Source organism: Sinohyriopsis cumingii, chromosome 10 (assembly GCF_028554795.1).
Source record: "Sinohyriopsis cumingii isolate HCF-2022 chromosome 10, ASM2855479v2, whole genome shotgun sequence".
In the NCBI taxonomy this organism is placed as follows: Eukaryota; Metazoa; Mollusca; class Bivalvia; order Unionida; family Unionidae; genus Sinohyriopsis; species Sinohyriopsis cumingii.
The window spans coordinates 42,939,784-42,952,172 of NC_142970.1; the positions used below are offsets into that span (position 1 = coordinate 42,939,784).

Below are 12,389 nucleotides of genomic sequence, written 5' to 3' on the forward strand. Positions count from 1 at the left end.
CTCTGTATCATCTCCCTAGCAAGTCAGTGATTGGGTGTCAGCACAACCATATAAGAATCCCTAAATAATTCTAATGCATGCACTGTTTTACAAAAACCACCAGGACCATTAATTAAGACAGTTTTATGTCATGTTATAGGATCATTCACTGACCGTTCTGGTAATTTATCATTGCAACAATATACGCCAAGAGGCTTATAATCTGCGAATTCAGAATAATTATGTATTTTCTCCAAAGACTCCACAAGCAGAATTGCAGTCAATATGCATGACTGGAAGATTTTTTAAAAGATCTAATTTTGATTTACTTATAGAACATGAATCTGTGGCAACTCTAATATCATCAATGGAAATCGGTTAATCATCAATAACAGGTTTATTGATGTGCATTCAAGCATCGATGATCTCAATGAGTAAACTGGGGTGAATCACCATCATAGTAACTGATGATGGTGCAGATTGTGATTCCATGTGGTAGGTTTGCACGCTTCCCTGTTACAGCGTTTCCCTTTACCCTTATTTGTGCCTCAGGGACCCCCAAAATTTTAATATGAACCCCAGTTTTGTTACCAAAGTTTATCATTTGTTCAAACTGACCCCCAAGCATGGATCCCATTTTGTAAACCAGACAATACAACAACAAAAAAATGAAGTCCTACAATTTGTTACATTTTCTCTTCAAACAACATTAATAGTATACCGTAATTACTGATATTCAAGGAAATTTCTAACAATGAAAATGTTAGTGGAGGCAGTACATACTTTAATTAATAAATAGCAATTAAATATTTTTTATCAATTGAAATTTTGGTTCTAGTTCTATCTTTCAGTTCCTTTTAAGTGTAATCATAAATTCAATGTCTTTTCTTGTAATTAAACATAAAATGTGTCAATATACCAGTTACGCCTAGGAGCATTTCTCTGAGAACCTAATTAAGTACTGACCATGTTTTGATATCGGACTAGTGAAAGCATTTGTTGTATTGTTGCACTAAATAAAAAGCTGGCCTCCTTTTATATTATCATGACAATTACGTCTTTTGAATCAAAAAAAGGAGGTGGAATTTTAAAAAAAACGTCAAAAGGTATATAAATCCTGCATGCTTAAGAACAAGCGGCACCAGTCATATGTTGGTTACCTCATTTCAGTCGATCAATCAAACACTGTAATGAATGTTATTGTCTGGGCCAATAAGAGGGCGGGGGGAGGGAAGGGGCAACCAGGGATATATTCCCAGGGCCCGAACCAAACAACACTTTTTAATTTTATGAAAGAAAAATTTTGTTTGAACAAGATAGGCCCAGGTGTATCTTACCCCAGGGTCCGTGATCGCTCTCTATGGCTCTGGTTATTGTGTAAGTAATCTGATTGAACTACCTTACAATAACAGACTTGTTCATAACTGTGATCAAGGAAAGCAAGGCAACCAAGCAAAATGGCGGCCTCATAAAATAAAGAACTTTGTTTCACATGTACAGACCATTGTGTGGAATAGAGTTTGAGAGAATACCAGAATTTGCATGTAGAGATATCATCAACGATGATTAAATGTTTCAATGTTACTTGCAATGAAATCACAGCATCCTATTTTACTAACTGAACAATGCAAAAATTGAGTTTCAACGTAGATAATTGTCTCACAAAATAAATGTTGCATGATTTTGATAAAAAGGAATCTTATTTTGTAGTGTATCAAAAGTTAGTCCGGTTCCCTGCTTAGTAGACTCCATGTTTTGCACAAAAAAATGATACACCACTCCAGGACCCAAACTATTGAAGAAAACAAAAAGCGGTGATGTAATACACAAAAACATTTGTGCACAATGTTGGTTGCTGAAACCAGGTGTAACCATGTTATCAATCCTTCAGATGTTGGACATTTTGAAAATAAATGTAATTTATTACAGATTAACAATCAACTTCATCAGAAAAAATGCTTTATTGACAATTATTTTCTATGCGATTACAAAAAAAAGGATTCAGTCATTAAACAGCCCAGTTCCCCATCCCTAAACCCCCCAGTTATCTGGATGTCTAGTGGATTGTTTGGAGGTCTTACGGTAACTCGCGCCCTCGCTTATAGTGTGGTCTATGTTTTTGGACCCCGATGTGCACGAGTTATCGATGGAGAGGTGAATGTACAGTTCCAACAGTGATATCGTCATCGGGATAATAAAACTGGTATCACTGCTGTGGATATATCATTCTTCTCTGACTGATGTGTGTCATCATAAATGATACTAAACATGCAATGCTGCAAACTGAAATTATGGATGTCTAAATGTTTTACAAACTACTGTATTATCACTTTACTTTTCATATACTCGTGATATGCAATAAACTATTTTTTGGTAAATCAATAGGACACATAAATGTACCTAATAGAGGAAAACCCTTACAATTCTCAATTTGTTCTAAACATTCAATTAAGGATAAAATCCTAAATTCATCAAATCTTGTACACGTAACAATGTCGTGTAGTTACAGTTACCTGGTTTGTCTTCAGAATCCCCAGGGAATGGCACAGATGGAGGCATTTCTGTCTCTACACTTGACTGCCCTTTCTCTACCTAGATGACAAACAGAAAAAATCATTAGCAAACTTGAAGCTTGTTATGTTTATCAATGCTCTGTGACGTGATCCCGTAAAATGACAACATTTCACTTTACATCTGGCAGCAATTCTTAAAAAATACAGATTGGTCCGCTGACTAACTTGATTATCAATATAACAAATCTTCAAGGCAAAGTTTCAAATTTAAATTAAAAAATCTGCCTTCTTTGAAATGGGTCATATAGAGTGTGCAATAAATATAAAATAAGGACAGTATATGCAGGTCTAGACACAAGAGTCTGATGTTTTATCAATAAAAAAACCAGACTAGGTCATTTTGTGTTGTCACATATTTCATCATATTTTATTGATAAAACATCTGACTTACGTGGCCTACAATGGGAAAATATAACTCTTACATTTTCTGACACAGCTATCTTTCATTTAATAATATTTTCAAATTTATATGATGAGTGGGATTAAAGAGAAGATAACAAAAATGACAAGTACAACTTGTTATGGCTTTATTTTTAATTTTAAATGTACTGGAAAAGAATTGTCTATAAACAGGCAAAAGTAAGATGTATTTAGATGTAAAAAAAGTGATAATTTCACCAAATGTGTAATGGTGGGTATGTAAGAGTCGTGTGAAGACAAAAAAAAAACAGACGTGTAGACAGTTACAAAAAAGAAGTTGTGATAAGTGCTATGATATATCTATATGCATGACTTGTGTCGAGACGAGCAATTTGAAGGTAAACGGCTGAATAGCAATTGTTGTACAGAGTGTATTTTCATATGCACAACTTTAAACCAATTCGCTGGAGTTCTCAGGCATCACTGGTTTCCAAATATGCAAATTCATACAAATTATCGCATGCACTGGCAACATCTTCCCTTTGTTCCAACAACTATCTCCATATTGAGCCCCAGAATATAACAAATCATTCTAGTGACCCTAAAAGGACATAACTCTAAAATGGACATGAATTATGTTCCTAGATGCCTAATTTTAATCTTCATTTGGATGGTCTTGTTTTACATTAATGATCCTAGTGAGCAACAATATTATAAGTTCCAAAGGTATTTCATGAATGTGCATGATTATATATATATATATATTCTAAAATAAACAACACCAACATAGAATGTGTGACCGGTTTCGCTTTAATGCTTCATCAGACTGAATTCAATGTCATTGCTTACGTCATTCAATATGTTGTTTTTAAGTGACGAATGAAATAAACAATATGACATAAACAAGATGACATCATAGCTTACATTTTTAACCTAATTATCTTATACTGTAACGAATAACTGACACGGAGATATGCATATACAGCAAAGATTAATGATATCTTAATACATTAAAATATATCAAACTGGATCTTAAAGATACATATATCTCCACTGATAATTATATATAAAATGTATTACTAAATAGAGATAAAAAGTTTTATAAATATTTGTATTAGTATAATGCACACCCATTAAAGATATAGAAAATAAATAAAGACAATTTTTTTAAAAAATATTATAATAAATATATCTTGATATATTCTTGACAAATGTTAAATAGTTTATCAACTCAATTTATATAATTAAAAATTATGGTGTACATAACGCTTCCTATCAAGTATTTTATAAATAATTAATCATATTAAAAGGAGAATTAATTTAAAATGCACTTTCATTTGTAAAGAATTAATAAACTTATTTTCATGACATTAGATTATACTTTTACCAATTAAGTTTTTCTGCAACGTAGAATAATATAAAAATATTCTTATCTAATTGTAAACAGGGGACATAATTCAGGAAAAAAATAAGAAGAAAAAGAAAAAAAGAATTATGAATGTCATATAGTGTTTTTGAATTTACACCTTTTGGATATACCGTATTAAGACGGTGAATCCAATAGGTTTCCTTTTGCAGACGCTCCATTGTATCATATTATCAACTTAAAACTTAAATATATTCTTGAGGATATGCTCCTCTTAAATACGCGTGTTATAATATGTACAGAGTAGGCTGTCATCATTTTAATTATTGGAATAAATATTCTCCAATTTACTCGTAATGTTATGCCTCAACCTTGCGTATTTTCCCGATTAGCTGATTTTAGTCGCAAGCATTGTTATTGGAGTAATACGCAAACATGATGTATTAAGTGAGGACAGGGTCAACCCACAATAAATACACTTTTAAATATAATCAAGATGTCACTTCTAAGTTCTAACCAGTTATATATGCTGGGACGGAGCTAAGAAGTGTCAACAATAGACACAAGAGTCTGCTGTTCTATCAATTAAAAAAACAGACAAGGTCATTTGTGTTGTCATATATTTCATCATATTTTATTGATAAAACATCTGACTTATGTGGCCTGCAATGGAAAAAACATAACTCCTGCATTCTTCTGACAAAGCAATATTTCATTTAACAGTAATTCCAACTGTTATGAATTGACATAATTTTCTTCGCTTTGATTGGATGCAAATGGTCACGTGATACTGATCTGGAATTGTTCACACATCGATAAATTTTGCGAGCTACTTTTGGTTCCTTTTTACCAGATCATTTGATGTGAATTTTTACCTTAATCAATGCCTTATACCATAATAATAATAACAACAAGCAACCGCCCTCCCACTCCTGTGATTTCCGATCAAAACAGTGTATCACTGGCATGACCCACTACGACATTCTACCCAGTATCACTGTATATAGAATCAAGGAATCTTGGCTAGCTAAGATAGGGATATGTATTCTATTCTATCGCAAATTTACACATCGATAAATACCCAACAATGAAACCGCTCCGGTGGCCTAGTGGTTAGAGTGTCCGCCTCGGATGCGGGAGGTCGTGGGTTCGATCCCGGGGCGAGTCATATCAAAGACTTACAAAAATGGTACTAACATCTGCCTCGCTTGGCGCTCAGCATTAAGAGGTTAGTGTTAGGACTGGTCGAGCCGGTGTCAGGATAATGTGACTGGGTGGGACATCATGCTACATGTCTGCGGAATGACTCCCCAGTGCTAGACATCAATATAAATTGTCACATTGCAGACATCGTAGCGATATGACTGAACATTTTTTAAAAGCTACGTTAAAAATCAAAATCACATCACATCACACCCAACAATGATCATTTAATCATATAATATTTTAAAATTAATATGATGAGTGTGATTAAAGAGATGATAATAAAAATTACAAAACACGTGTTATGGCTTTATTTTTTTTTAAATGTTGTGTTATGGCTTTATTATTATTTTTAAATATACTGGAAAAGCATTATCCATATAGTCAGGCAAGAGTAAGATGTATTTTGGTGTAAAAAAAAAGTGGATAATTTCACCAAAAACATAATGGTTGGCATGTACAAGTCATGTCAAGACAAAGAAAACAGATGTTTAGACAGGTAATCATGATGCCCAAAAGGGACCTGCAGAAATCCCTCCGCCATAACAAATGATAATTCAAATAAAAATTCAAAAATCAAACTACAAATAAGGGTGGGATGCCATGTGAGAAATCATAACTGATACCCGAAAGGGACTCATAGCGGCTCACCCTCCCTTATAATCCTTTTTATATAAATATGAACTAGTACAATTTAGACCATTATGAATAGACCTATATAAATAAAGACGGGGTGGAGAATGAAAATTCATTTGAGAAAATGATACCTGAAAGGGACTCATCCGCAAACCTCTTTTTTATAAGTAATCTAGTAAAACTGAACACAAATAAAAAACGATGAAGAAATAATTCAATTAAAATATAATTAAACTTAAAAATTATATTTTAATAAAGAAAAAATACAGCACTAACTGAACGTTAAAATTGGAAAGTAAACTAATAGATGAACGGTGATGTGAGAGAGACTCCATCTCAGACGGTTATTAAAGTTTCTGATGATGGAACCTATGCCCAGTCGTATAACCATCTTACTCAAAATTTAAATCAAAACTTAAGGAAATAATTATATATACAAAAACAAGCCTGATGGACTACCAGAAACCTTCAGACAGACTCAGAAGTTTCCACTACAGAGCATCCCGCTGCTTGATGGCAGGAAAATGTTTGCCCCAACACCAAAATTAAAACAGAGCACCGGAAGGTAAATTTGCCCACGGATCATTTCATTAAGAATGACCCGGGGCAAATTCTTCAGCGAAATGTACTGAAACCAGCTTTGAACAAATAATATACAAACTCAAATAACACATTAAGATCTAGTACATGTACATAAGACCTACATAATAAACTATTTGACTCAACCAAATAAGAAACTAATGGAAATATAATACTACCCAAAAGTATACAAAATGATTAGAAACATAAGAGTACTACGGAACATCAATTAAAACCTAATATAGCTCTCAACTCCCTGTTTGACAAACGGGGAAAAGAGAACTACACCGAATTAAGATATAAACACTAAAAAGTGAAAAAAATGTAACTATAAAAAAAACACCACACTTCTAAAATCTAATATTTAAAAAAAAAAAAAAATAGTATGCGAAGACATACTACACAACCCCCCCCCCCAAGATACACAAACATACAAACATATATACACACTTTATTATTCTTATATACTTACCTAAGAGAAAGACTGGAACCATTTGATATAGATAAGCCAATACAAAAAAAACATACGTGAAACAAAATTTAAAAAAAAAAAAAAAAAAAAATGTGTATATATTTATGTATCCGCAAACTAATTTACAAATAAAATGCGTTAAATGACTCTGGCAAAGTCAACTACATAAAAAACAATACAAAGAAATGCAAAGGGGAGGAAATTGGCCCACGACATTACCATGTCACTGGGGAAATAATACGACCCTAAATCGGAAGTCCAAACTTACGGAACTCGGACCTCTAAAAAGTCCTATGGGGGTTGGAAAGTACATAAAATTTTGACTTCATGGGATTTAAAAAAACTTACAAATATGATGATACAAAAGAAATTAACCCTGCAAAATTCAAAATCAACATTATTGTTTTTATACAATGAACATACACAGATAATTTATGGGAGGACAGGGTCAACCCACAATAAATACACTTTCAGATATAATCAGGGTGTCACTTCTAAGTTCTAACCAGCTATATATGCTGGGACGGAGCTAAGATGTGTCAACAATAGACAGTTTCAAAAAAGAAGTTGTGGTAAGTGCTACGATATATCTATATGAATGACTTGTGTCGAGACAAGCAGTTTGAAGGTAAACGGCTGATCAGCAATTGTTGTACTGAGTGTATTTTCATATGCACAACTTAAAACCAATTCGCTGTTGTTCTCAGGCATCACTGGTTTCCAAATATGCAAATTCATACAAATTATCGCATGCACTGGCAACATCTTTTTGTTCCAACAACTATCCCCATATTGAGCCCCAGAATATAACAAATCATTCTAGTGACACTAAAGAGACATAACTCTAAAATGGACTTGAATTGTGTTCCTAGATGCATACTTTAAACCTTCATTTGGTCTTGTTTTACATCCATGATCCTTGTGAGCAACAATGATATATATATTTGTTTCAAACATGAAGACTGATGCTCAACTGAAGGTAAGGAAAAAGAATCATCCAACCTTGGAAACCTTTATTTTATCATTGATATTTCAGCAAACAAATCAATTTATTGACTACTTCTAAATTTTGGGAAAAGGGCTTTTCATTTTTATCATATTAATCATTCTAAACATCAGAAAATATGCATTTTAACGATTCAGGCTACAATACGTAAAGAGTGGTTCCCCTTTATCAGAACTTTGTACATCATGGAAAAAAAATGCATTTCCTTTTGCACTGGTTTTGAAATCATCGTAGGCAACTTTGAAGCCTATTTTTAAAAAATGTGATTGTAGTTTGCTGCTGTTTATTTATTTTTTTTAATTTATTTTTTCTGTTCCGTTTTCTTTTTGCTTTTAGGATTGTACTTTTTTACCATGGGGAAAAACTGTTACGGTAGCACTGAGAAACAAGGATGGTCGGCCGACTGCAAATACATTTTCTTGCCTCAGAAATCACAGAAATAGTAGTGCCATGTACAAATGAGTTCAGAAACTAATGAAGCGGGTTGGGGTGTGGTGCATAGCAGCAAAGAAATTTTTATTATTTTATGAAATTTAAAAATTAAATATTTTCTTGCGGAAATGTTTCTCTTTAAAACGCATGTTATAATTCGTACATAGTAGGCTGTCGTCATTTTAATTATTGAAATAAATGTTCTCCAATTTACTCTTAATGTTATGCCTCAACCTTGCGGATTCTCCCGATCAGCTGATTTTAGTAGCACGCATTGTTATTGGAGTAATACGCAAACATGTTGAGATGGCCCCTGGTAAAACAACATCATCGTTAACTTTTGGCGTATCTTGTACAACAATGCAAGAGTGTCAAATATAATTACCTCCTCAAGCAGTCAAAGGTTACATCCAAATATCCGGGTAAGGTTGTCATTACTGATGATATCTCCGATTAATGTAAGAATTTTGGTGATTTAAATCACGGTTTGCAATGAGTGATGAACATGCTAGATCCCGCTCCCACAGCATGGTCGTTTCGGATTGGTTGATTGATTGTCATGCCCACCAATCCATGATTTATATACCACAATACGTACACGTGCTTACTGTATGTACATCATTGAATGTCTGCATAGTCAAGTCAATAAGTTCCAAATTTCGGACTTGAAAAGAATGGGTAGGTAGAGTACAGGTTTAGACCGAGATCCAAAATTTCAGAAAAATCAGAGAAATAGCATGTCTATATTACTAAATGTGGTAGCGACTCTAAGTCTTAGAACTTAGGAATTATGGAAAAATAAAGACAAATTGTAAAGGCAATAAAGAAACTCAGTTTACAAATACATGTAAACCATTCTAAGACAGAAATATTATTAAAAGGAAAATAGGGAATCGTGTTGGACTCCCACGAGAACTCATAAAAACAATCCACAAAAGCATTAGGAATAACATGGTTAAAACCACAAACAAATGAATTTGTAATTTTCAAAATATACTTTCAAAAACTTCAAAAATATGTATTCACATGGAAAACATGATATTTATAAACTTTGTGTTACACAAATTGCAAAATAGTTTCATTATGGCTAATTATTATAATGAGTTGGAATAAACCTCAAAACTTCCATCAAATTTGCAAAATCAATCCCTCAAGATGTTAAAAAAACTAAAAGACTAATAAAAGAGAATTTTGGATCCTAAAATATGGGAAATAGAAAAGATGAAAATATATGCAATTAGATACAGAAAACATGTTTTGGAGAAACTGAAGTGTAAGGTAGAATCTTAACATTTAAATATAAAATTTAAACTAGCATGGACAAAATATTCTTTGCTAAATAACAGCCACTAAAATTCAAGCAATATTACTAAGAGGCCTACATGATTCATAGTGGACAGGGGAAATAACTTTATAAGGCTTGAAAAATTAACCCCCATGATCACTGTGTAAGAACCAGCAGGATACTAAACTACATGTTATAATAAAAGCATGCATAAATAATTTCTAGAAAAACAAGTCCTCTTCTTGACCTCAGGTCACAATTAACATTTTCTAAATAAAACTATTACCTAATGGAAAAGTTAATTCTAGAAGGTTCTAAATGTTGACAAGATAAAATCCTAGTTATAATTAGCAGGTTTGTTTCTAAAATTATAATTAAAAATGTAGTAAACAACTTGTAGACCTAGCAATTCATGGGTTATTTCCAAAGTTCTCGACTTACAATGAGATAAATATGTTGTTTACAAAACCAAATTCAATGATTCAGGTCAGGTAGAGGATGAACTTAATTTTGGACAAAGTCAACCCACAAATTTACACAATTATCCATAGCATATAATTAATAAAAGTAATCTAGCAAACAAAGCAAATTAAATATACGTAACAATATATATGAAATCATGGGTACAGGAAGGGAAGATATAATGAGAAAAACAAAATGGAATTTAGTAAATCAGGAAATAAATTTTTAACTCAGTTTAATCAAAATGAACAAATCTAATTCATGCGAGGAGAAAGGGACAGTCTAATCTTCCTAATGTCCCAACACCAAAACATTCTCAAAACTACCCAAATACATTTTTTAATCAAACATGAGATAAACTGGAAATGAATAGATCAGGAAAACATGTACTTCAGTTCAACAAATATTAAGAAAAGTAACTTGAGTCAGGAGAAGGACAGTTGTACTTACCTTCTTAATGAACCGCTCTGGTGCCCTAGTGGTTATAGCATCCGCCTTGGATGCGGGAGGTCATGGGTTCGATCCCCGGCCAAGTCATACCAAAGACCTACAAAAATGGTACTAACAGCTGCCTCGCTTGGTGCTCAGCATTAAGAGGTTAGTGTTAGGACTGGTCAGCCTGGTGTCAGGATAATGTGACTGGGTGAGACATCATGCTACATGTCCGTGGCATGATGCCCCAGTGCTAGACATCACTATAAACTGCCACACTGCAGATATCATAGCGATATGACTCAAAAACTGTTAAAGCTACGTTAAAAATCCAAATCATACACACCTTCTGAATGGGTGTGTGTGTTTAACGGGATGCTCCATTCTCATCCCCTTGGGGATGGAATTTAAGCCAATTACCCAACAAACACTTCTAGATTAAGTACTACAAATCAAATGCTCAAATGCTCAAAAAATATATCCTTCATTTTCAGATCAAACTGTTGTCCTGTTCATATTTCAGATTAGCCATTACAATTACTTTAACAAGAATTGTTGAGGGAGGGACAATTATATATCTCCTCTTAAGATAGGTTTCCATAGTGCAGGCTGCATCCTCCCTCCCACATAAAACAACTTAATGACATATGCATAAAGGATAACTTTGAACCTTACTTAACTCCAAACCTTACAGAATTAACAGTGTTTTTCCATCATGTATGCACCACAAACCACTTCAATGTAGTGTACAACTCCAGGTCAATAATTATATTTTTTTGTTATCATATTAATCAGAATTGTCAGCAGAAATTTTTCGACGCATCAGGAGATGGATGTCAGTTGTGGTTAGTTTTTTTAAATCTTTGTTTTTAAGGTGTAAAGCATATATAATTTCAATCCAGTTACTCCGTTTTCCCTCTACCCTCATATGTGCTTCAGAGATCCCATATTTTTTTTTTATTTCACCAGTTTTGATACCAAAGTTTTTTTTTTTTTTTTTTTTTTTTTACTCAGGTTGACACGCAGCTTTGACACCAAGGTGATGGCACACCTAGGGTATACACTGACAGTTGTCAAAAATACTATTCAATCACATCTGTCTGTGTGGGTTTTAGTCATGGGTATTGACCAATGTGGATATGTCAGAAACCTTGCCAGTAGCTTCTTGTGCTGGTGGTTCCTTAAGGGGTTTTACCGGGTTCTTCCGCCACCATTTATACTGGCCGCCATGTATAACCTATCCTGTGCTGAAAAATGGCAAAAACCCCACAACAACAACAACAATCACATCTGAGTCAAGAGTAATTTGAACCCATTTTTGAAATACCAAAGTTTTACTATGACCATAAATTTCAATAATGTCCATACCAAATACATTTTCCGTCCCTTTAACACATTAAAGGTCCAAAATTCTCATGTTACTATCTTACAATCCAACTCATGAATTCAGCAATCTTAATTTGCTCTTAATCACCAAGTATAGATATTTCCCTGCACAATATGTTTTCAAGTCTGTATAAGAAACCATTTCAATCTGTAAAACAATGATGGACATATGAGCATCAATACATTACAAAACAGATACAGGTTCAATACCATATTAT

At 33.3% G+C, this 12,389-nt stretch overlaps 1 protein-coding gene across 3 annotated transcripts in view; it reads right to left on the bottom strand.

The window, feature by feature from the left end:
- The window catches only part of LOC149789934 (uncharacterized), a 593,258-nt gene that overhangs the window by 557,905 nt on the left and 22,964 nt on the right, over positions 1–12,389 (bottom strand). For 2 of the 3 annotated variants that reach the window (XM_089972007.1, XM_089972006.1), the window contains exon 5: positions 2,493–2,571. In XM_089972007.1, the coding sequence (XP_089828133.1) occupies positions 2,493–2,571 (79 nt within the window). Of the gene's footprint in view, positions 1–2,492; positions 2,572–8,991; positions 9,127–12,389 lie in introns of those variants that run through there. The other variant, XM_089972008.1, reaches the window with a different exon arrangement.